General features: G+C 37.5%; 1 protein-coding gene and 1 non-coding gene across 2 annotated transcripts in view; both read right to left on the reverse strand.

Annotated features, from left to right (window-relative positions):
• Window positions 1-27,271, reverse strand: part of CCDC178 (coiled-coil domain containing 178) — a 165,448-nt gene that overhangs the window by 116,781 nt on the left and 21,396 nt on the right. The window contains 8 exon segments of the mRNA XM_065669142.1: window positions 6,701-6,860; window positions 8,445-8,586; window positions 9,305-9,371; window positions 12,431-12,544; window positions 16,322-16,483; window positions 20,089-20,151; window positions 23,041-23,076; window positions 23,078-23,225. Coding sequence (XP_065525214.1) covers window positions 6,701-6,860; window positions 8,445-8,586; window positions 9,305-9,371; window positions 12,431-12,544; window positions 16,322-16,483; window positions 20,089-20,151; window positions 23,041-23,076; window positions 23,078-23,225 — 892 coding nt within the window.
• On the reverse strand, window positions 27,094-27,164 carry TRNAG-CCC (transfer RNA glycine (anticodon CCC)). Its single transcript has one exon. It is a non-coding gene; the product is annotated as a tRNA-Gly (tRNA).

Here is a 27,271-nt window from a genome sequence, read left to right on the forward strand (position 1 = left end):
TAGCATGCCTTCCAAGAGAATGTGCTCCAAGATTTTGCCAGGCACAGAGGTGAGACTGACTGGTCTGTAATTCCCTGGGTCTTCCATTTTCCCCTTCTTGAAAATGGGGGTTATATTTCCCTTTTTCCAGTCGTCGGGAACTTCACCTGACTGCCATGATTTTTCAAATACGATGGCCAGTGGCTTAGCAACTTCATTCGCCAGCTCCTTCAGGACCCATGGATGGATTTCATCAGGTCCCACAGACTTGTGCATGTTCAGGTTCTTAGGATGGTCTCGAACCAGATCCTCTCCTACAGTGGGCCCAAGGTCTTCATTCTCACAGTCCCTGTGTCTGCCTTCCAAGACTTGGGTGGTGCTGTCAGAGCCTTTGCCAGTGAAGACAGAGGCAAAGAAGTCATTCAGAACCTCAGCCTTCTCCAAATCCTGCGTAGCCAGTTCTCCTGAGAGCTTCCTCAGGGGGCCTATGTTGTCCCTAGTCTGTTTTTTGTTTGCTATGTATCTATAAAACCCCTTCCTGTTATCCTTAACATCCCTAGCCAAGTTTAATTCTAACTGGGCCTTCGCCTTCCTAACCTGGTCCCTCGCTTCCCAGACAACATCCCTGTACTCTTCCCAGGCCGCCTGTCCTTGCTTCCACTTTTTATAAGCCTCTTTTCCCCTTTGAATTTTCCTCAGCAGCTCCTTATCCATCCAAGGAGGTCTCCTGGCCCTCCTGCTGCACTTCCTTCTAGTTGGGATGCAGCACTCCTGAGCTTGTAGCAGGTGATCCTTGAATATCAACCAACAGTCTTGGGCCCCCCTGCCCTCCAGGGCTATATCCCATGGAACCTTACTAAGCAGGCTCCTGAAGAGGCCAAAGTCTGCTCTTTTGAAGTCCAGGGCAGTGAGCTTGCTGCATGCTCTTCTCGCAGTCCTGGGGATCTCAAATTCAACCATCTCATGATCGCTGCATCCAAGGCTGCCCTGTAGTACCACATTCTCAACAAGCCCTTCCCTGTTGATGAGCACGAGGTCAAGCATGGCACCTCTCCTTGTCGGCTCCTCTATTACTTGCAGAAGGAAGTTGCCTTACACACAATTGAGGAATCTCCTGGATTGCTTGTGCCGGGCCATACCGTCCCTCCAACAGATGTCAGGGTGGTTGAAGTCACCCATGAGAACAAGGGCCTGTGAGCATGAAGCTTTTCCGGTCTGTAGAGTGCTTCATCCACAGGTTCTCCTTGATCAGGCAGTCTGTAACAGATCCTCACAGTAATGTCTCCCATGGCTGTTTTCCCTTTAACCCTGACCCACAAACTCTCTGTAAACTGCTCACCTGCCCCCAGACAGAGTTCCATACTCTCCAGCCTATCCCTAACATAAAGGGCAACTCCCCCTCCCCGCCTGCCAGGCCTGTCCTTTCTAAAGAGCCTGTAACCTTCCATTCCAACACTCCAGTCATAGGAGCCATCCCACCATGTTTCTGTGATGCCTATTATATCATACCCCTGTAGATGTGCACACATCTCTAATTCCTCTTGTTTGTTCCCCGTGCTACAGGCGTTTGTACAGAGGCATCTGAGCCGAGCTCCAGATGAAGCCGGCTCGTTGGCTGGGGTGGCTGGAATATATCTACATTGCTACAAGCATTTATTATAGGTGTTGGCAACTGACTGGGTGTGTCATTACAATACTTCTCATTGATTCTGCTTAAAATACAGTGAGGTTTAATTTGCTTTTAATTATTATGCATATGGCTTGTTTTTTAATGAAGAAACATAAAACTATCCTTTAAAATTTCTATTAACCTTCCACTTTTACATCCCTTTAATTTTCACCCAGAGTATTATTACTGTCATGGCACCCAACCTCTAGCTATGCCCATTCCTCAGAAGGGAAGGTATACGACTTCCCTATGAGCCAATAAAATCAGTGGGATGGTTATTCGGGTAATACTGCCGGCACTTTCCACAGGACAACGTGTAAGTCGATACTCTAAGACTACCCAGGAGCATGGAGTAAGATTCAAAAGTCTATCTTGTAACACAGGAGTCCCACATACCGGTGTAGCACACTGCTGGAAGCCACTGAGTCAACTAATTAAAGCCAGTTTTATAGCCAGACTATTTGTTAACCTTACAGTGCACACATACGAAATAGCCTAAAGGGAGCAACGGCTCTCTAGCTTTTAAAAAAATCCTCTTTTGTTATATATCTTCAAATGTAACTCTCGTGTTTACACAGACAGGGTGTTACAAAGCTCTTCAGTAACATTAATATTGATTAAGAACATTTTTTGAAAGTAAGAGATGGAAACTGCTCCAAAGGTACTAGTGCAGCAATACTGAAAAGAATGACTAGAAGAAAAGATAACCTAAATAAATGAATGACAAAAGACACCCAGTGGATTTTACCTAATACTGTATGATAAACAGACCCTTGGATCTAACTTTGGTTTTCCCTATTTCTTAATTCAGCTTTCAGCAGTATACTATCATATTTCTATTACAATCCCTTCTGAAATATGCCATTTTGTAGGTCATTTCATTAGAAATATTCTCACTATCTGATAAACAAGACATCATAACTAGCTGTTAGAATCAGACATAGGTTTTTCTGATACATCATTCCCCAGATGAAAAATGTTTTTTGTGAAAAAGTGCTCATAAAAACATGCTGATTCACTTTAAAATAAACATAAAAATAAAACAACAACAAAGCAAACCACCAAACAAAAAACCTCCAAACAAGGCAAAAACATTCTAGAAAATCTTTGGAAACTAAACTTTTTAATAATCATAACTGATTCAAAGCTTATTTTAATCAAATGCCCTTATACGTCTGAGAAATTCTCATTCAGTTTTACCTGAAACATTACTGAACTTTTTTAATTTTATGGTAAAATGCGAAAGAAATATCAGTTTATTACTGTCTTTTTTCCAATATCATACAACTGTCAAATAAATTCTTAGAAAATCTAGAAAGAGTATTGGGAGGTAAGGATTTTTTTGGAGAAGACTAATGTTAATTACTAGAATTTGAAATTTATGGTATCACTACCATTTCAAAGCAACAAGAAAGTCAAAGTATTAACATATCTGTTAATTCTTTGAGTAACAACTTTTAAAGTGTTTAGCAAAAGCACAAGTCCGTATATACAGATCTCTGAATTTAAAGATTTGCACATCTGCACTTCATATATTATGTGTTGAATAACAAATACTAACGAGGACAAATTTTCAGATTTCAAGATAGCTGTGGTCATTCAAAATGTCTTGCTCAATCTTCAAAACCACAGTAATTATTTTTACAGTTACTTTAATTGAATGTACAATAATCACATTGGCAGCAGAAAATAACAGCAAACGTGCTTGTTCTGAGGTTAAGAAAACAAGGCACAACATAATCCTCCCGAATGTGATCCAACACTCACTATAAATTGCTATGTCAAAGAATTCTTATCTGTGTGTTTAATACAGCACATATCAGCACTGAACCAAATGGCAATATGATAACTTGGGGACTGTACCTTTTCTGTAGAACATAAGGTAATGAGAAACTATAAGAGTAGTTACAAATAGCACAGTGATAAAATACGCCCATAAGGTATAACTTCATCATTATACATGTAAATTTCACGACATTTAGTAGCGTGCACATTAGTAAAACAAAATACACACCTTGTATTTATCTGTGTTGTTATATTCTCCTGTGAGAAGACAGAATATAGAAGGTCTGCAAATCAGCGACACAGCGCTCCAGCCAAATCACATATTCTGAGTGTTCTCTCAAGAACCAGGCACAAAGATTCTTCAGCTTTGCATCCTATTCTGCCCTGATCATTTATTGACAGCTTCTATCCCTCAGAGCAAAGCAAGAGTTGCCCCACAAAATTTCTTTCCATCTGGGTCTGTGCTGAAGCTGCTTCTTATGCAGATTCTCCCACATCGGGACCATTCTTCAACTCCATTCCCCTTCGCTTTTCAACTCCATTTCTCCTCAGGATGCTGACAAGGGTCTCTAGCCTTTTTTGTACTGCATGACACTTGCAACAAAATAATGTAACTTTTTTGTCTATGAAGACAGGCAGTTCTCATTCAGTATAGTATCCCACTAGAATTTCTAGAAAGCCTAGATCAGAACCTCTTGAACTGCTGCCTGTACTCTGTACTCCAGAAGCTAATGCACTGTTCTTTTACAGCTTTCTCCCCTTGGGTGTTAAGCTTGTGAGGACAACTTCTCCAGCTACTCATCTCTCACCTTAAAAGTATGCTTAGCCTATTCCTATTGAATTATCTATCAGTTAATGACTGAATGGTCTCACCCAGCTTCAGACTCAGAGAAGCAGAGACTGTGAAAACTGGTCTAATATGTAAGCTCCATTACTACTTCTATAAACCTCCAGACCCAGGGTGAAAAAAGCATCATAACTACTGTACCACATTACCTGAAGTCAGGACTTTTACAGAAATTGTGCAATGGAAAATCAGAATTTAAACACTTTTTCATTCAACCCTGATTGAAGGAGAAAATTTATCATTCAATACCAAAGCAAGATAGATTATTTGACCTTCTACTCTAAGGAGAACTTCTGAAAGCTGTCAAGTGACCTCTCCCAGAAGACACACTGATCATCCTAAAAGCCATAGTGTAACTTCCACAATTTACAGCTAGCCTCCTTGAAGAGCTTGCCTGTAAATCCTAGCTCCAATGCCCTCAAAACTTTCTTGGTTCACTGGTACTAGGTCTTCTGCCCATTTCTGCTGGGAAACAAACTGAAGACCCTGCTGATTTTTTTTGATTGTCCATAAGGTACTGACAGAATATTTGGCTTTGCTGGTGTTATTACCACCTTGATGTGAGGCAGAGAAAAAGAGAGCTTTCTGATGTAACACAAACATTTATGACACATTCTATTTTTCATTTATTCAGAAAGAAAATCAAATACATCAAATACAGTGGGGCTGAGGATTTCCTAGACATGAATAAATGTCTATGGCTTTTATCTGTATTTTCCATAAAAATAATGAAGAAATAATGAAGACATAATGAACTAATAATGAAGAAATAATGAAGAATGACATAAAAATGACTAGGTAACAACAACATGAGTATTCAAAAGTTGACAGCATGTGCCTCCATTCCAGCTATAGGTCTAGATGGAGAGTTGTTCTCACAAGGACCAGCAATGTGTTCCAGTAAAATCTCAAAGAGGCTCTCAGGCATGTAGCGTAATATTTCTACTTATATTTAACCACCAAAAGCTTGGCAGAATCTCAAAACTCAAATATTTATTAATATAATTTAAAAAAATACTGTTAAGAGCTCTGAAATTCATGCAATACCCATAACTCTATATGTAAAAGAGATAGAAACAGAGACAAGACAGGATGAAATGGGACACATTAAGAAAAATGAATCTTGATATCCTGAAGAAGCAGATAAGAAAGGTACCTCACTAAATTATCCCTACAGCTATTTTTGAAGTAAAGGTGAAGATGAGCGAGTCAACATACTGGCAAGTATTTTTACCTCAGAATTAATTTACCATAACGAAGGAGCCAAATATGGTATTTTGAAAGGACTACTACCCTTTTAAAAGTAATAAAGTGGCAAGCTCTATTTTTAAAAAGCCCATATTCTTATTGTGGCCATTTTGCATCAGTACAGACATAAGGAAACAAAAAAAAAAAATAACTAACACATTGAAAATAGGAAGTAAAAATGAATGCTAAGGAGAATGTAACTGAGTAGCTTACTTTATCTACTCTAAGCTAAGAAAAGTGTATGATGGGCACAGACATAAAGAACACAAGATTAAAAATTAATACATGAATTATTTTTAACACAGCTACAATTGAAAAAATCTTGATCTGGGAATGTCTCCCCAGTGGAGAAACACTTTAATGCTATCGTTTTTATGTAAAAACAAAGACAATTATACACGAAGCATTAGGTAATCCATTTTCTTAGGAGAAAAGTTCAAATATTAATACAGAAAAGAAAAAGTGCTCAGATGTGATTTCTCAGAAGATTTTGTGGTTACTATCACAGTGTTTTTATTATTCTATTTCAGATAGTTCTGATTTCTCAGTTATATTTACACAGTCTCTGGCTCCCATCTGGCTGGTATCAACCACAACAACGAAGATCCAGGTGAGGGTCTTGTTAAGAGGCAGCTCCAAACATTTCAGAAACAGCTTTATCCAAAAGGCTAAAGTTTTACTGCGGCTCTATCAAACAGCAGTTGATAGAGCAACTATCTAACTACTCTAACTTTTACTGCTGCTCTATCAAGAAGGTTGCATGCACTGAGCACTATTCTTGTACTTACGTGATTAAAGAGGAATGGATATTTATTGATGTCGATCTTAAGTCAAAAATATCTGAGATTTATTTGTTACAAAGCACTTGGCGAAATAGAAAAAAAGATTTTCATGTTAGAAGAAATGAAAAAATGAACGAAAAATTAAAAGTGTCAAAGCAAGTGAACAATTTTAAAATTTTCCTAAAATAACTTCTTTATCCACAGAAAGAAGTCTATTACAGAAAAATATCAACTTATTTAATTGGAAATAGTTGCACATGGACATGAAGACACTAATTATTTCAAACTTTTGATAAAACTGGTATCCTTTTAAGACCTAAAAAGAGCCAGGACTAACCAAATAATAGTTTCACTTCTAACACAGAGAAACCCAGCTCTGGTAATACTCACTTCTGAATCTTCCAGTTTTTTCTTTCTACTCTGTAGTAATTCTCCACACGTTTTTTCTTCCTGATTGAACTTTTTCTCATATTCTGCTAGCTTATCCTTAAGATGAGTAAACACCATCTGAACATTTTGTTCCTTATTCACCACACCACTTGACTTTCGCCTTTGAAAGAAAAAAAAGAATTCAATGAAGTAATCAAGATCTTCTACTATATTATGCTTTAGTCTCAATTTACAGGTTTCATTTTTAGTTTTATAATAGTGTCTTCTTGAAAATAATAATAGTTTCTATAAAAAAAAATATATGATGGAGCTTATAATGAATATTTAGATCACTTCAAGACATTGCCTATCAATCCGTACCTAATGTGTCTATTGAAATACATAATTCTCACTTTTTTAAAAAATGGTTTGCATGTCTAAAATAACTTTCTAAAGAATGGACTGTTTCACTCACACGTGTGAAGTATCTACATGAATATGATATTCTGAGACACAGAATTAGTCCATAACCAGTGTTGCATTTGGTAACCACTGTTTCGTTATTTATTGGGACTGGAAGTGGAAGCTTCACACCATTTGTGCAATACTTTGTTTCTGGAAGTTAGAGGGTTTTTTTTTTTTTAATGATTTTTAGACTTTAGAGTTCTTTCTGTTAGGTGGAAGCTCTAACAGCAGGTTCTCAAGACAAATGCAAAGTTCTCATTAGTATCTGTTTTAGGTCTAGAAGTTGGACAATTTGCAAGAAAATTCCTTTCTGAAAGAGATGGACTTCATAGCTGTAAAAACAATGAATTATTGGAACTAACTTTCAGTACCACTTTGTGTTGATATTATCCCTTTCTTTGACTACAACATGTCACTGATAGGAAACTACTGACTACTGGCTAAAGAGCTGTGGAAAATGAGAAAAGATTTTCAGTCGTGGAAACATGTCTTTCATACTTGAAGTTCAGTAAGATCCATTGTACATTGGGTCCTTCCAAATCATCCTGCTTGAATTGAGAGTTGGGAAAAAAAACTTATCTAGTGCCACGTATCCAGCTAAAAATATTACATTGAAAAAAATATTTCCCCCCCCTTCAAGAATTTCATGGCGTAATCTTTCAAAGATCTTTCAAGACCAACAGTACATAACTGAATGAGATCACAGAAAGGGATCTGTAGTATAATGATGCAAAGATGACTTTTTCACTTTTAGTCATCCTGTAGAATGCTGCTTTCTCCTTGACATTGCACAGCAGGTTCACCTTTATCCTTGAAGAGTAAGCCTGCTGTGCAATCAGCATATACAGCCCTCCAAGGCTTGCATGGCCTAGAAGGCAGCCTGCATTATCAGTTGAAGAGAGCCCTTTGAGACTATTTTCAGGACTCATCAGTCACAGTAAGCATAGGTCCACACTTCTTAAACCAGAAAAAACAGAGTGTGTGGAATCCTCCATTAATTAAGGATGCAACTGACCATGAATGTTATCAGATTTCCAAAAGCAATTCTGATGCCCGAAATTCAATTTGAGAGGCAGACAGTTTATCATTAATAACTTCTATGGATATGTTAAAACTACAAGCAGTGATCAGACAAAAATACTTTCAAATATTGATGAAAAGTGCATTACATTTCCTAGAAATAATACTTCAAAATAATAAAACTATCTTTAGCAATAGTAATCAAGTAGAATTACTAAATTACTTCAGGAAAAGTAATAAACTATCCTTTGAAATTCATATACTAGATAGGTCTTACCACAAATCAGCAAAAGATTGTTCTATCTTTTCCATCTGTACTTGTTTCATGTCACATAACTCATGTATTCCTTTAATTTCATGTTTTAAATTTTCCACAGTGTGAAAATTTTCAGCAATCTGACTGGATACAAATGAAATTTTTTCTTAGGATTTACAAAAAAACCCAAACATAGCATGTTAATTAGGCAGGGCTAGATTTCCAAATTCTGTCATTTAAGCACAATTATGAACAACAATTTATTAAATTTTTATATCCAAAGAAAGAGAACTTGTTTTAGAGGGGGCAGGAGAAGCTTTTAGTGCAGCAGGAAAAATTGCATTTCCATAAGATCATGGTGTTGCACATCCAGCTATAGTTCTCCCACTCATTGCAAAATTCTTCCACTATATATCCTCGAGCATTTTTATGGCACTTGTATTTTTGCAGTTGCCTTTTCTTTATTGATGTATGCAAGTTTGTGGGTCACCATCTTCACAAAATACATTTCCCTTCTTATTTTTGCTTTTACACATAAAAGCCTTGCAAATAAGCACTGATTTGCACAGCAAAAATGTTATTAATGATAGTGAAAAGTAACAATTTTTGCATATGATCTAAGTCTAGGTCTATTCATTTCAGTGTATGCAGAGTCAGTGCCTTAACTAGAAGATTTTTCTGTTAAACCATCAAAAATTGTACTTACAAAAATAATACTGGTTTAGGTAGATACCTAAAAACCTGAACGTTCATGAAGAGTCAGTATTTTTATTTGCAATTCTGCAGGTAGAATATGGCTTACTCATCATGTCTGAAAACTGGCATTTTTCATTTAGTTCCCTACAGAGAGAGTTATCCTCTTTTAGATGTCAAGTTTTTCATACCACAACTGTCCTGAACTCCAGACAGCAGAGGATTAAAACACAGAGAATGACTGCCTACTTTCCGCAGCTACAAGTACACAACTCAAAAACCTGCTGAAAACCTTTACATTAAAAAGGTTTTCACTAAACTTTCTATTCTACAGAATAAAGATTAAATTGCAGTGTCTTTTTCATACCTGTGACTGACAGTTGGAAGACCCAAAAAATATAAAGATTCATGACACAAGCAAGCTCTAACTACAGGAACAACAGTATCTTGTAAACTAAGCTGTAGCTTCCCTACAATGAGCAAGAGAAACGTAAAACACTGTAGCAGTGCAATAGTAATAAAGAGGTGGGAGGCTTCTATTTGGGTGATATTTCGAAAGTGGTCTTGCTGCATCAGATTTTGTAACCCATACTAATGAGCTGTAAGCAGCTATGTAAATGGATTAAATTAATAGGGAGGAAAATACATTTTGATTATGCTTATATATACATATATACACATACAATTTAAGTGCACACATGTATAAATACCACAAGACCTCACAGTTCAGTAGGCAAAGAATGCATCATAATAGATAAATAAAGATCAGTATTTTAAAAATTTCTTCTTTAGATTCTGCCCCATTTTCCTGAAGCAATAACTTGAAGCATCATCTAATGATCTTTCCCTTTATGAAAGAAGTGCTTCTTAGAGGTATGCCTAAAAGATAGCTATAACAAAAATGAGGTATCAAAGCTTCTGTAGCGGGTGTTAACACAGATATGAAGGTGTGCAAGGTACCTCAAGAACATAACTTTTTTTAAGGCCTACAAACTTCGTAAAAGTGTAGTATGTATCTGTATAGAATTGATGAAATTTCAGGTTTCTTGCAGGAACACAGAATCATTAGAAAGAAAATGAATACAAGGTAATTAATGCAAATTCTGATGCAACTGAATGGCTCATAGAGAGTCACAAACCTCTAAGGAAAAATCATATTAATTTTAGTTCTCACTACCAGGTGAACTTGGAGAAATGTGATAGCCTGTACTATACAGGCTGTTTGAATGATCTGTCTCGGCCTTAAACTTTACAAACAATGAAGTCTGAGATGATCAAGATATCAGGGGCAGACATAAACCTACAGAAAGAAGTCATACCATGATTTTTGCTGCAGAATCAGGTTCACATTTATGAGCTATGTTAGGACAAAAACTACCAATAAAGAATAATTTTGTCTATTCCTTTAGGTCATTTTAACCAAGGCAGATAAAAGCTGAAAATGCTGGCTTCCAATCATATGAAATACTAGCCACTGAGTCAGTGCAAGCTGGTAGCTATTATAGAAGACATAGAATTTGCAATCAGGTTTTAGGAAAAAAACCCCAACAAAAACCAAACCAAAGATGGTAAGATACTCTACATTTTGTGATCCAAATATCAATAGACTGGGTATCTGCTCCTTATAGGTTGCTGTACTGGACAACAGTTCAGTGTCTTGCCTAAGTTGACTTGAGTCCCTTGGCACTCGGTCATTCAGCTGTTCAATAATACATGAACAGTATTACTGATTCTTCTTAGATGCTTAGAACAGGACTACTGGTGTATTATGGGATAGAAGTCATGTCCTTTTATCTAAGTATCTAGCTTTTAGACATGTCAGCAGACCAAACTAAGTCGCTTCAACTTCAACAGTGAGATGCAGTAACCTCCAGTGTATGATCCAGGTTGTCCTAAAATAGGTAAGCTACGAAGAACATGGCGAATTGCTTGATCATTTGGAAGTTGAAGACTCTAGTCCTGCATCAAGAATACTATGGAATAATAGCCATTTTTTCCGTGACATCATTTAAGCTACTCACTGGACATAAACAAGCCAATGCCATGGGACAGCACTAAAATGTCTGAACACAACTTTACATAACTTCTCCTTAAAAACAAATAATGATTAACAGAATCATATAGTGTGACCTTACACAGCTAGAAATATGAGTAATTATTAAAAATAAGACAGCCCATTTTATAAAGCCCCCCTTTTACAAAATGCCAATTGTTATGATCAAGGAACTGCATCAAGCTCTAAGAACACAGCATTTAATGTATCCAGGTATTGTTACCAGTTCAGAGCTCTATGTATCTCATAAAATACGCTTTGTATGTTGCTGTATTTCACTTAACCAGAACACTCCTCTAATACTCCTCCAGAACGCCAAATCAAACATTGTTCAAGTAACTAATGGATGGAGTTATTTAGTTACTAGGAAAGGCAGCATGAAAAATAATAAAAAGTACAGGAAATAAATGCACTAAAAAACACTGTAGAATTACTGATTATGTTGACTCATCAGTCATTTTCACATATTCTAAGGTCTACTGGTAACCTGCATTTTGGTAGAGAACAATCCTTAAGATTAAGGGATATAAAAACTGTCTTCTCTGCCAAACCTGTTTGTATCAATGAGTTTCCCAGTGCTTAATTTAAGATTCTGTTATATGTATAAATCTCAATAGAGATTACTGGGTTCATAAAAGCTACTCTGAACAATATGAAAACCTTTCTTTTTTTTTTTTTATCTATAGGACTCATCTTCAATACCATAATATCCAACTTAAGTTTGTACAATATGCAAGTGAAAGAATAATAAAAATTAACTGAATCTTAGAAAGAAAATGTTTGTTTCTTCTAATGCTTATAACCATGTTTATATAAAGCACAGTGTTCAGTAGTGAAATTCAGTAATTCCTTTTGGTGGATTATAGAGTTTAGCAACCGATACAGCAGATATAAGCCATCATTTACAAAAAGATGCCATCTGCTGAGCAAACATGCAATCAGCAGGCACTTCCTATTATACTAGAATCTTTCTTGTCCTTTATTGATTTTCTCCATTGCATTTCTAAAGCCCCTCAAGCAATCTGAATCAGTGTAGCAAATGAAGAAAGCGAAGGACTCCTCAATGACCCCAATATCAATTCTGCTTTGTAGTTTACGCTGTCTCAAGGCTATGGACCTCATAGGCTAGTTTGAGCAAAAGACAGAAAATAGTACATACAATACATGTATGTACATGGTTCCAAGGCAACTGTGTAGAAATGACAGCCTAATCTTTGAGATTAAACATACTTAAAAAAAGCCATACAAGCACTAAATTATTCACCTGTGTATCATTTAATTGCTGCTGCATAATAGTTCTTTTTTTTTTCAGTTGTTGTTCAGTTTGCTCCTGCTGCTTATCTAGCTCTTGTATTCTCTGATTCAAATAGGAGAGCTTCTGCAGTGTTTACAAATAAACAGACATGTTAGTATTCAAAAGTTATTGTCCCACATTCTACAGAAACAAGAAAATGTATTAGTTACTAAATATTAAACAGTTACCTTTTCCTTTCCATACCCATTTTTCTGTTACGTAGGTTTATGTACTCTCTGCTTTGACTGAAAAAATGCACATGTAAAATATAAAATATCTCTGCTACTTCATATAGTGTTTACCATAATACAGCAGAAAAAAAGAAAGTCTTACTCTGCTCCCCATGTTTCTTTACTTTCTTTCTACCAAAGATGGTACAAATAAAATTCTGAAATCAAAATACATATTTGGAATAGCTTCCATGGAGTCTGTATAAAGGGCAAAATAAATGTTTATAACTCATTATCACTAACTCCTGAAAAATACAGCTAAGGACAGCTAACAAGAGGAAGAGGAAGAAAGAAATAATTAGCACCTCAAGGTAAAGTTCTTGACTATGGCAGTAACTTTTTTAGCATCATTAGTGTGAGCACCAATTATTAAATAATAATTATTAATACATGTAACAAGGAAAATTTTACATTACTAAATATGCTTATATAAATGGTATAATAGTTACGTTATCCAAAGTTTAAAATTCCATTCACACTATATAACAAAGATTATTAAAATAGGCATTAATATTACCATTCCAAAAGTATAATTTAAACTTTTAATCAATGAGAAAGTTCTTCCTTGAAGTTTCAATATCTTGTGCATATCATTCACACAGGAATCTGCTTGTGCAAACTGTTTCCAAGCTTTTGAAAGAGAAGTGAATACACAGCTATAGACCATGATGTATAACTTACACCACACCTCTCTAGGTTTCCAGGAAACTAATGATGTGATCTTTGTCACATTGTTTCTACTTAGTTTTAGTTGGGGAAGGGCTAACAACATTAGTCACTGCCATTAATGTGTTGTTTTGAAAATACTATTAGCTGGTAGAGAAACCTTTTTTTTTTTAATTTTTCATTTTGACTTATTAAACCTGCATCAAAAATAAACTATCAGGTAATCCATTATCTGAACTCAATTTATTCAACATCCTCCATCTCTCCTCCAAAAATGGTGAAGTACTGCTACATGCAGACTATGTCATGAGCCCTTCAAATACAGCATTCTCCAGAAAATACAGCCCTTCTCCAGCATTAAAAAACTGGAGAAGACTATCTCCCATGACAAGCTATTTACTAGTAGTCAAATAGCAGAACAATGAACCTAAAGACTGATTCTGCAACAAAAACTTCATTTCACTGAGGCAGCAGAAATTCTTTTATCTGCACTTTGAGCAAACATAAAAAATCCTACGTCTAAACTGAATAGGCTCAAAGTTGTTGATCTTACTTGATTGTAAGAATTGTTCCACAACAAGTATACGGCTTATTGAAAACTCCTTGACTTAATTCTGGACACAAACCACCAATAGCTAGTTTTGTTTCCTATTGATATGGAAACAAAAATGAAGGCATTTTGCTCTTTCTTTTCTGGCATTAAGGTCCAGCAAAAATCCCCTCCTCTTTCAGACACTTAACAATTACTTCTTTCACAATGACTACTGTATTTTCGGCACTCATCCCTAAGATACTTATTTCCTTTGCCATAAAACAAAAAAAGAGGGAAGCTCCAAATCTTCCCCAGACCGTAAAGCTGCTTGCATCAGTGAACAATGCATGCTCACCTTCTCGTACACTGTGGGGCACATATTTCACAGTGGAATATGGCTTAATTTAAGTGTAATAATAGAAGGACAGGCAACAGTTTCAGTGTTGTTGGTTGGACAATTACCAGTGTGAGAGCCAAACTCTCTTTAACTTGTGATAAAAGACAGAAAACAATTTAAACTTTCCCCATGTTTCCAGTCATTTTCAGAGTCATTTCCCCCGCCCCCCCCAAAAAAAGGAATAAGAACCTGCTAAAGAAAAATACATACAAAAAAGGATAAAGCAAAGGTATGAAAATGCTCTTAATAAAGAATAGGAATAGGAAGAAGAAGAAGAAGAAGAAGAAGAAGAAGAAGAAGAAGAAGAAGAAGAAGAAGAAAGAAGAAAGAAGAAGAAGAAGAAGAAGAAGAAGAAGAAGAAGAAGAAGAAGAAGAAGAAGAAGAAGAAGAAGAAGAAAGAAGAAGAAGGAAGAAGAAGAAGCAAGGAGAAGAAGCAAGGAGAAGAAGAAGAAGAAGAAAGAAGAAGACAGAAGAAGAAGAAAGAAAGGAGAAGAAAGAAGAAGAAAGAAAGAGGAAGAGGAAAAGGAAGAGGGAGAGGAAGAGGAAGAGGAAGAGGAAGAAGAAGAAGAACAAAAGAAGAAGAAGAAGAAAAGAAAGAAGAAAGAGAGGAGGAAGAGGAGGAAAAGGAGGAAGAGGAGGAAGAAGAGGAAGAGGAAGAGGAAAAGGAAGAGGAAGAAGAGGAGGAAGAGGAAGAAGAAGAAGAAGAAAGAAGAAGAAAGAAGAAGTAGAAAGAAGAAGGAGAAGAAGGAGAAGGAGAATGAGAAGAAGGAGAAGAAGGAGAAGAAGAAGAAGAAGAAACACACACATACACATGAAAAATGACATCCCAAAGAGTTCTGCAAAGAAAGACTAAATTGTTCTGCTTGAGGGTTTTGCTTCACTATAGTGGATAGACATTGCATCTTGCACTAAACTATGGTTGAGATTTTGAAGATTCCTACATCATTTGAGAACAATAAGGTCTGTTTCTACAGATGCTGAGATGGTAGAGGGACATGCAACTGTCGGTATTGCTTAAGGAGATGATTGCTTACCTACCTAAGGTCTCATGTTTGTAGGACAACTAGTCAACTGATCTACATACTGTCAGGTATTTTCCAAAACCATTTATTATTGTAATATCTTGTTTTCAAGCAGTAATTTAGTTAGGAAATATTGTCAACTTTTCCCTCTGTCTTCTATTACCACTGTTGTAGCACTCCATATAAGTGAAACTTTCAAACATCTGAAAGATCACCAGATCTAAAAGAGGAAACTTTAATAATGAAAGAAATATTTCTCAGTCATACATGTTTAGTTTGTATTCCTATTACTCTTTTGAGAAGGTTATTTCTCTAAAACAATTCCCCAAAGTTTCAAACTCTGGGAAGGTTAACACCACTAGTATACCCTGCAAATATGGGGAATGGGGTACAAAGTCATCACTTTACAACTGGAGGAAAATGGCTTTTTGGTCACACTTTTAAGATGACAGTGGGGAGAACTAAAACATGCCATACTGTAACAACAGGAATGCTCTACTAGCAGCAAAAGAAAGGCTCAGAAGAGTGTATTTAATTAAGTCAATTCAAGTAGGTTAAGGAACTGTTTTTAACACAAGAAACTTCTATGTCTTTTTCTTATTATACAAAACAGATCTTTCATGAGAGAAAGGAAAAACATTTTTTATCAATTATCCATACATCCACAACGTAGGGAAGTGAAGAAGGTTGCCAGCATGCCATGTCTGGGGGTTTATAAACTAGTTGTTCTCTTAAGCTTATGAGTAAGCAAAGCATAAAAAAACCAGTCTTCCTTTTTGTGAGAAAACAGATCACAGAAGTTAAAAGAAACAAAGATTTTTCTAATACAGGAAGTAAGAAAGGTCAAAAATAAGGCTGGAGTTATGTTGTTGTCTGTTATCTGGTATCACAGCACAACTGCACAGCTGCAAAATCCAACTCTTCTGAGCTATGGATTCCTGTTTCCTCTTGTATTTTTTTCTAATAATGAAAAAAAATTATGCTAGTGAGTGGTCCAGAATCTACTGCTTTTACCTCATGCTTGTCTTTAGATATATCTTTTTTTCTTTTCTGTTTTTCTTCTACCACAGCTACTTTACCATCAATCTCTTCTATCCTCTTCATATCTTCCTTTATTTTCTTGAGTTTTTCTTTTTGCTTTTCCTCTAACTCATCATATACTGATTTAATCCTTTCCTGTTTATTAAAATACATGTAGAATTAGCTTTCAGTATTTCTAAAGAAGTAGAACATAAAAAAAATCAAATCTGAAAGAACATTTTTACTCTTAAGTAAACACCAAGAACAGAACAGAAGTTAACAAATACATCATAAAGTGATTAAAAATATCTTCAAAATAAAGGAAAAGCTGACCATTAAATTGACATACATCAGAAGGCCATGAATACAAAATGCCAAATAGCTAGCTAACACGAACATAGCAGAGCAATCAGCAAGAAATATTAGGAAATGTAAAAATGACATTGAAGCAGACAATGGATTTATAGTACTATTTAAACAAATAGCAGAAAAAAAGTCCGTAAAAAAGGAATTAAAATTCCAAATATTAAAATTGAAAATCTTTTCTGATGGGAAATGTAATCACTAGAGGCATGTTCCTAACTATTTGTTTCTTTTTTTTTTTTTAAGGAATGAAAAAAAGAGAAGGGAAACACTGAAGAGTGAAATAGAACAACCTTCGCAAAATAAATGAACACTCTTCAAGGTTGGGAAATGCAAGATCAAGCATACACCCAGTCCAAACATCTCCCCTCAACCAAAAGAAATAAAGAAAGAAAGATAGACAAACATTATGCACTGTGTTCTTCAGAATGGTCAGGTCTTACATACACTTACAATTTCTAACATCCAAAATTCACCATCACTTGAAATTGAATAATTATTTATCTGTGTAGCAAAAAGAATGCACAATATCTGATACTGAGACACACATGAACAATGTCTATGCATATTTAAAGTGGAACACAGATGGCGACATTTTGAGTACCTTTCAGTTGTAGAAACAGAGTGGAATAAGCTATGAAGATTATGGGGAAGAGGGAAAGAAATAGAAAGAAATAGGACAAAGAAGGAAGCTTTTTAGTTTCAAGGAATAATCAAAAAAGATCAGTATTGAATACCAAATAGGGATAAAGAGGTTTGAAAGTACCAAATCAATCCCATCATGGTGTGGCAGTCATACTAGAGCCAGGTGCAGCCTCACTCCTCCAGCCTTCTCTGCAACGCCTGAGAATCAGAGGGAATTTGTGCATCAACCACAAATACATGTTTAGAAGAGGAACATTCAACACTTTCTGCTAAGGTCTGGGATGAACAGGAACTGCAAGATGTATCTTAGGGCTTGTCTTTCTAGAAATGGGATGCGTAGATACTAGATTCTGCTATTGAACAGTTCAAAGTGACAGAATAGAAGAGAACAAGCTTAACAAAAGTAAAATGGGGATTGTGAAGCAAATAAAAAGGTTCTGACCTCTCTCAAACAAAAAGGAACAAAAAATTTCAGAAGAACTTCTAGTCATCACAGTAAATCGATCATTCAATTCTAAAGAAAAACAGCCTTTGACAGCTCTTGGAGTAAATATCTCTTACCTAAGACCACTGCAGAAGGAGCCAGAGGTGGTTTCTGACTCAAGGACTTGAAGTAAAAGACTGCAATGCCTCCCTGCAGTTCTGGCTATATGCTCCCCTTGAGGAGGAAGGAGCAGCAGACACAATGTGTGATAAACTGACTGCAATCCTCATCCCTCATACCCCTGCGCTGCCAGGGTGGGATGGGAAGGAGATAGAGAAAATTTAAAGTTGAGCCCAATAAGAAGAGAGGGGTGGCAGGGAGGTGTTTCTAAGATTTGGTTTTATTTCTCATTATCCTACTCTGATTTGATTGGCAATAAATTAAACTTATTTCCCCAAGTTGAGTCTGTTTTGCCTGTGACAGTAATTGGTGAGTGATCTCTCACTGTCCTTATCTTGACCCATAAGCCTTTCATTGTATTTTCTCTCTCCTGTCCAGGTGAGGAGGGGAATGATAGAGCAGCTTCAGTGGGCACCTGGCATCCAGCCAGGGTCAACCCCACCACACCAGGTCTTTTGTATGATAGAGGTTTCTGTGCTACTGGACTGAAACTTTGAAGAAAACATTGATTTTCTGGCATCACTGAGACTGAAGTAGCAATATCTGTAAAGTTGCTGCATAGACAGAAGCCAGAGTTTGGTTCTAACAACCTCACTTAAAGACCTCCTATGTCTAGCTGGTGACACTGAATGTAGAGATTAAGGACTTTTTCAGAAAATAGTCCTGGAGCTTCTACTCAGTGCTTGAGGCTTTAAGACCTTGTAATTATTACAACAGTTTGAATATGACTATTATCCCTGATCTTCCAGAAGACAATTGATGGTATCCTTCTGCCAGAGGATGGATATAGATAGAATATTAGTTTTGGTGATGCCAAATTTGGAATTTCAGTCAGAGAAGCTGAAGAAATAGCAACATTTGCCTGAGGATGGCTGAAAAGCATCACTGACAAGTGCAAGGTCCTACACCTGGGTCGGAGCAATCCCAGGCACAGCTACAGGTTGGGCAAAGAAGAGATTCAGAGCGGCCCTGCAGAGAAGGACTTGGGGGTGCTGGTCGATGAGAAAATGAACATGAGCCAGCTTCAGTGTGCACTCGCAGCCCAGAAAGCCAACCGTATCCTGGGCTGCATCAAAAGGAGCGTGACCAGCAGGTCAAAAGAGGTGATCCTGCCCCTCTACTCTGCTCTTGTGAGACCTCACCTGGAGTATTGTGTGCAGTTCTGGTGTCCTCAACATAAAAAGGGCATGGAACTGCTGGAACAAGTCCAGAGGAGGGCCACGAGGATGATCAGGGGACTGGAGCACCTCCCGTATGAAGATAGGCTGAGGAAGTTGGGGCTCTTCAGCCTGGAGAAGAGAAGGCTGCGTGGAGACCTCATAGCAGCCTTCCAGTGTCTGAAGGGGGCCTATAGGGATGCTGGGGAGGGACTCTTTGTCAGGGACTGTAGTGACAGGACAAGGGGTAACGGGTTAAAACTTAAACAGGGGAAGTTTAGATTGGATATAAGGAGGAAATTCTTTCCTGTTAGGATGGTGAGACACTGGAATCGGTTGCCCAGGGAGCTTGTGAGTGCTCCATCCCTGGCGGTGTTCAAGGCCAGGTTGGATGAAGCCTTGGGTGGGATGGTTTAGTGTGAGGTGTCCCTGCCCATGGTAGGGTGGTTGGAGCTGCATGATCTTGAGGTCCTTTCCAGCCCTAACTATTCTATGATTCTATGATTCCATGAAATCTAGAAGAAAAGAGCTACATTTCACAGTCAAAAAAGGAACACCAAAGTGTGTTGTGTGAATTTAGCAGTTTCACATCAGAAGAAAATAAGTGGTATTAGGGCTGCCTATTTTACATATGCATGTATCAATGTATTGCAGTGGTAATATGGTAAGGGTCTAATTGCAGTTTCTACAGAAACTGAAGAAACACAAATTCAAATGATAATGTAGTATATGCTGATTATTACTAAAGGGTTTTTATCTTAAACAGCAAACTGGAAATTATTGTGAATAACTGGGATACAAATAAAGTGTTTCATGCTTTCATAAGTATTTTAATTTTCCTAATTGTTAAACATCAGGTGTTGTTACTTAGCAAAACTCATTAGCCTTCTACATGAGCTTGTCACAAGGTACTCAAAGTTAATTCGTGGTAGGAAGGGAAAGAAGATAGATAGAAGAATTGAGACAAGTAAAATGGTTACTGTCATGTTTACCTGGATCACTTTCCAAACTCCTTTTTGAGCTTGAATTTCTTTTTTAAGATCCAACTCTGAATTCTTACAGGAAAAAAACATAAGGAAAGAAGTTAATAGACGACAGTGACAGAAATTTAACACTAACATCACAATAAAGAGGATCATAGCTTTACAATATTTTTTCAAGTATAAAACTGTACTTAAAAAGGAAGAGTCTCAGGAAAAAGAGGTAAATAAATATAGACCATACTATAATTTAAAAGTAAAAGTTTATTACTTTTCTAGATTTAACTTATTTTTGGTAGCGTAAAATAAGTAAATACATTGAGAAGCTGTCCTGGCTTACCTAAATGGATATTGAACATCAAATGTCCAAAGTTTTAAAATCTTAGTGCCATCTATATTTTACATGATGAGACTTTTTTTGCAATTTCAAGTAAAAAAATGAACATGTTTTAGCCCTTTTTTTTATCTGACCATCCTACTCATATCACTTCTAGGATAACAGTTATGTATTACATTATTATAGTTTGTACCTTGCAAATCTTTGATAAATACATAATCTGAACATGTGTCAGATTAGCAGACCATCATAATTGTATCTTATTACAATTTAATTCGAACCGTAATTGGGGCTCTTTCCTTTTTAAGTGAATTTAGGGAACAGAAAACTGATTATTTAAGCAAAACTAGGCACAATATGGTGAAAAACATAGTAAGAAATGGACTCAATCAATGCTAATATTGAAACACATTTATTCAAGATATTTTATTCACATCCATATCTGCTCTTTGCAAGTGCATACGCCATCAGCACTTGGAGGGGGAGGTTTCTGCATAACAAGATCATAAACATCTCCCAGATGCCACATACATAAGAAAATACAAAAACAGGTGCCAGACATCCCCATATATTCTCAAACCGCAAATCCCAAAGATTATTAAGAACTTCAAGGAAATAGAAGTAATGAAGATCAATGTTCATGTGGAAAAGACACCCTATAATCAGTGAGTAACAGCCTTTTCTTCAAACAAAACTTTATACATTGGGTCCAAGGATAACCCCAAGCAACAACCTATATCTGTGGCCCTGCCCTCACCCTCACATCTCCTTACCCACATATACATATAGTGCAACTCAATCCAAATCCGGAGTCTATTAGGCAAACAGTGGCATCTGGACTCCTCTCCAAAATGCAGCAGCATTTTGAATGACTAATGTTAACACTTGGAGATTGCACAGATATATTTTTCAGTCTATTCAGTAGCCCAAGGATACAGTTTAACTGGTGGTTACAGACAGACACGTTTTTCAGACACCAGGGGGTAATTGCTCTCACAGAATATCAGCAAATCAGAAATATCAGCAAATCACAGAATATCAGCAAAGACCAGGCATTCAACTATAAATTGCACCTTCATTTGTATGATCATATACAAAATTCACCAGTATTTAACCGTTGCTTAGGTAGAGAAATATTTTACCTTCTGTGCAACTGCTCACAGTCCCTGTGTATGTCTTTGTGTGAGTATGTATGCTTTAAATCATTATAAATGCAATGCTTTTGCTAATTTATGGTAACTAAAATGCAATATAGCAATGGTAACTTAAAACTGTTTACAGAACGGTTATTTTGCTAGTGGTAGTAATGGAGGTATTATTTAACAAAGGCACTCAATCAACTTGAGTGGTGCTAGAAAGTAATCATCATTGAAGGCAGCACCACCAGTAATGGCTTCATGTAGAAGTTAAGTTCTACCAACAAGTGAACCAGAATACCTTCAGAATGAAATTCCATCTCTAACCATAAATGCATGGCTTTGAGATACTTTCTGACTGACTACATGCCTGGGATGTTAACACTATCTATGACTTGAGAAGAGAGCTTAAGAAACAACAACAAACGTACACAAAAAGTGTATGTAGTCAAATGTAAAAATGTAGTAATTTTAAAATGTAGTCAAATTAAAAAAAAATATTTTTTATAAAAATTAGAGGAGTTTATTAAAAACATTATGAGGAACAGCTAAAAAACCAAAATACTTGCAAGCCAGAGGGAGATTATTTGCAGGTGTCATGTTGGAGGCCCAAAGTACATGCAAGCCAAGTTTTGACAGATACTTTGGAAATATCAAAAATAAAATCAACAGCACTAAACAGAAGAGAAGCTATTTAACATCAAGATAAAAAGTTGAAATTATATCTAGAAAAAAAAAAAAAAAGAGGAAAGATCCTGAACTTTGTGTATTGAAATCTAAAAATACTATCAGGCAAACTAAATAATAGTTCTGGAAAATCCTGCAAGGAACATAATTCAAGTCCTTTTCCAAACACATCTGATAGGAAGCCTGCTAGACACAATGTAAGGCCAAGAGAAGATCAGAAACACTTAAAGACAGACTTAACATGAATCATTTAGAAAACAGGATGATAGGGGGTAAAAGCCTAAATTCCAAAGCAAATAAAACCCATAAACCTCTAAGAAGCAAACTCATAATATGAATTATAATGAAAAAAATTTAGCTGACACATGGAAATTTTGATGCATAGGAGAGGAATCAGCATCACTGGGAAGAAGTGCTTGAAAATTCATCAGTTTTCTGAAGGATTTCAGAAGTGTGTGGAGAAGAGATATCTGGGTGATTCTGTCTCCCTGGACTTCTGAATGATAAAGTGTTGTAGGAACAACTCAATTAATTTCCAGGGAATGAGACATCCCTGCCTCACTCCCTGTCCTTTATTGTGACCTGTGACCTGCCATTATCTGTGACCATTTACTAACCAATTCATTTTCTATTCTGGACACTACTGTTGTTACTTTTCAAGTGTTTTAAAATGCACAGTTAAAATAATATGTTATAAATTATTATTTTTTTTATATTAGGTTGTTTGCCCAATAATTCTCTGATACAGAGATCATTATTTTCAATTCTTTCACCCTAAAAAATTAATTTAATTAAAAAATATACCTTGAAAGAGATTTCTTCTGCAATTTTGTTTTTTTTTTAGTTCCTCATACTTTTTTTTTGTTTCATTGTAGGACAATTCAGCATTAGAGACATCTTCATCTAGTCTTTCTAGTTGCTGTTCAGTCTCACTCATGTTTTTGCAGATAGTTTCGATTTCTGACTCATATTTTTTCTTTGTTGTTGAACTGTTGAAACAAAATGGACAACATTACCTTTCATTGTATAAAGTATAGTGATTAAAATAAAATTAAACCCCATTTTTGAATAGGTACATCTAAACCATTTTAAAATCAAAAGCAGGATTTTATTAGCCTGCTATTTATGCTGAATACACGAGGCTCTACCTCAAAACATTAGTCTCTTTATTCATGAGTCTAAGGCAGATAGTTGATATATGAAACAACTTTTTTGTTTTCCTTATATCTATACTGTTAACCTGCATCATAGAGTCACGGAATGGCTGAGGTTGGAAGGAACTTCTGGAGGTCATCTGGTCCAACTATCATGCTCAAGCAAGGCCACCTACAGACAGTTGCCCAGGACCACATCCAGATGTCTTTTGAATATCTCCAAGGATGAAAAATCTACAACCTGTATCAGCAACCTGTCAGTGCTCTGTCACCCTCACAGTGAAGAAGTGTTTCCTGATGTTCATACAGAACCTCCCATGTTTTGTTTTTTGCCCATTGCCTCTGGTCCCTTAGTGGACACCACTTAAAAGAACATGGCTCCATCCCCTTTGCACCTTTCTTCCACTATCTATAGAGTCACAGAATCACAGAATGTAGATATACATAGAATTTATATACATTAATAAAATCTTCCCTGTCCCCTCTATTTTCCAGGCTGACTAGTTACAGCCCTCTCAGACTTCCCTCATGTGACAGATGCTCCAGTCCCTTCATCATCTTCAGCACCGTTTGCTGTACTCTCTTCAGTACATCCATGTTTCTATTGCACTGGTGAGCCCAGTACTCCAGGTGTGGCCTCGCCAGTGCTGAGTAGAGGGGAAGAATCACCTCCCTTGACCTGCTGGCAACATTGTTCCTGGTGCAACCTAGGATGCCTTCTTTGCAACAATGCCATATTGCTGGCTCATGTTCAACTTGCTGTCCACCAGGACCTCCAAGGCCTTTTCTGACAAGATGCTTTCCAGCTAGGTGGCCTACAGCACATACTGGTGCATGGAGTTGCTCTTCCCCAGGTGCAGGACTTTGCACTCCTCCTTGTTGAATTTCATGAGGTGCCTTTCACCCCATTTCTGCAGCCTGTTGATGTCTCTCTGGATGGCAGCATGGTCCTCCAGTGTCCTCCACTCCTCCCAGTTTGGTATCATCAGCAAACTTACTGTGGGTACACTCTGACCCATCATCTAGACCATCAATGAAATTCAACAGGACTGGATCCCTGGGGTACACTTCTAGTTACTGGCCTCCAGCTTGACTTTATGCCACTGAGCACCACCCTTTGGCCTTGGCCATTGAGCCAGTTTTCAGTACACTCTACTGTCAGCTCACCTAGCCCATACATCAACTGCTTGTCTATGAGGATCTTAATGGTAGACAGTGTCATAAGTCTTACTGAAGTCCAGGTAGACAATATACACTGCTCTCCCCTTGTCTATCAGGCCAGTCATTTCGCCATAGAAGGTATCAGCCAAGTCAAGCAAGATGTCCCTTCGGTGAATCCATGCTGACTAACCTTAATGACTTTCTTGTCCTTGTGTAATGTGCCTGGAAAATGGTTTCCAGGATTATCTTCTCCATCACCTTCCCAGGGACTGAGGTGAGGCTGAGTAGCCTGCAGTTCCTTGGGTCCTCCTTCTTGCCTTTCCTGAGCATGGAAGTGACATTTACTTTCCTCCAGTTCTCAGACACTTCTCCTAGTCACTCAGTTATAGAGAGTGACCTCACAATGACATCTGCCAGGTCCCTCAGTACCCGTGGCTGCATCCCATCAAGGCCCATGGACTTATGTATGTCAAGTTTGATTAAGTATTCCCTGACATGACCCTCTTCTGCAGACAGTATGGTTTACTTGTTCCAGCCTTTCCTCCGCATCTCTGGGACCTGGGATTCCTGAAGACTGGCCCTTGCTAATAAAGACTTAAGTAAAGAAGGTATTCAGTACTTCATCCTTTACCATGTCCTGTGTCATCAGGTTCCATGCCTCCTTCAGGAATGGGCTCACATTGTCTATAGTCTTCCTTTTGTGATTGATGCACTTACAGAAGCCCTTTTTGTTGCTTTTGGTATCTCTTGACAGGTCAATTCCATTTGAGCTTTGGGCTTAATTCCATCTCTGCATGCTCAGTGTCTCTGTATTCCTCCTAAGTTACCTGTCCCTGCTTCCACCCTCTCTATGCTTCCTTTTTGTGTCTGAGTTTTGCTGGTAGCTCCTTGTTCATCCATGCAAGCATCCTGGCATTTTTCCTGACTTTCTACTCATTGGAATGGACTGCTCTTGAGCTTGAAGGAGGTGACCCTTGAATATCAAACAGCTTTATTCGGTCCCCCTTCCAAAACATAGTATAAAATTACGAATTTTGGATGAGAAGAAAGTGGCAAGAACAGCCCTTTTATCTGTAAGTGTTAAAATTGGTCAAAGATATTCTGGTCGATGAGAAAATGAACATGGGACAGCAGTGTGTGCTCGCAGCCCAGAAAGCCAACCGTATCCTGGGCTGCATCAAAAGGAGCGTGACCAGCAGGTCAAAAGAGGTGATCCTGCCCCTCTACTCTGCTCTTGTGAGACCTCACCTGGAGTATTGTGTGCAGTTCTGGCGTCCTCAACATAAAAAGGGCATGGAACTGCTGAAACAAGTCCAGAGGAGGGCCACGAGGATGATCAGGGGACTGGAGCACCTCCCGTATGAAGACAGGCTGAGAAAGTTGGGGCTGTTCAGCCTGGAGAAGAGAAGGCTGCGTGGGGACCTAATAGCAGCCTTCCAGTACCTGAAGGGGGCCTATAGGGATGCTGGAGAGGGACTCTTTGTCAGGGACTGTAGTGACAGGACAAGGGGTAACGGGTTAAAACTTAAACAGGGGAAGTTTAGATTGGATATAAGGAGGAAATTCTTTCCTGTTAGGGTGGTGAGACACTGGAATCGGTTGCCCAGGGAGGTTGTGAGTGCTCCATCCCTGGCGGTGTTCAAGGCCAGGTTGGATGAAGCCTTGGGTGGGATGGTTTAGTGTGAGGTGTCCCTGCCCATGGCAGGGGGGTTGGAACTGGATGATCTTGAGGTCCTTTCCAACCTTAACTATTCTATGATTCTATGATATATGACTACGGTACTTCGTATTAGTGCAGTGGTACAGGTTAGTCATACATCCGAATAATAAAATTCCTAAGTATGTTGCTATTTGCAGAATTCTTAGATCATACAAACCAGTTTATTTATATACAAAAAGACCTTTAGTGGAAGTAAACTTAAAATATCATTTGATTAGACAGATTACACAGCAAAAACCAAACTGAATCAAATACAGAAAACCTACAGGTAAACAGTGATATTGCTTTGACTGACAGAATATAACCTTTGTATCATTGAAACGATATTCTTCAAGGGAACTTTGTTGAAGGATGGGATTACTGAAAAATTGTTATTACCGCTGAGTACCTGCTGAACTGGGATGATAAATCTAAATGGCACTGTAAGGTTCTTCACAGGATATGCAGCACTGTTTCCAGTACTTAATCTGCAAACCCACAACAATCTGGCACTGTTGACACATTTTCTTAGCTGAATCAGTGGCCAGAATATTTCTCTTACTTTAATACAGGCTGTCATTTGCTTTGTTAAATGAAGGAAACATAATTTACCTTACCTTAAATTCACAAGCAAACAGGTCTATTCCATGCTTTTTCAAAGATATTGCAAAAAAAAAAACAAACCTGTAATAGCCTTAATAAACTGAGCTCAACATGAAAGAACAGCAATCGTGTTGCAAAGTTTTACTCACAGATGTCTGGTGCACCTCAGAGTGATCTGATTATTTAAAAGTTCTGCCACTGTAGTTGCTCTGCACAGAAATGCAGATGTACTCCTGTTCCTGCACCAGCCGGGAATCGAACCCGGGTCGCAAGAATGGGAATCTTGCATGATACCACTACACCACTGGTGCTTCCCTGTGAGACTCTGGCAATCAAATCACCCTGGGCTGTCCCTGTGTGCACAGTGCTGCACAGACAATTACTGATTTACACAGTCCTTAAATACAAAGGATTGTTG

The sequence above is a fragment of the Lathamus discolor genome, chromosome 2 (assembly GCF_037157495.1).
Source record: "Lathamus discolor isolate bLatDis1 chromosome 2, bLatDis1.hap1, whole genome shotgun sequence".
Lineage (NCBI taxonomy): Eukaryota > Metazoa > Chordata > Aves > Psittaciformes > Psittacidae > Lathamus > Lathamus discolor.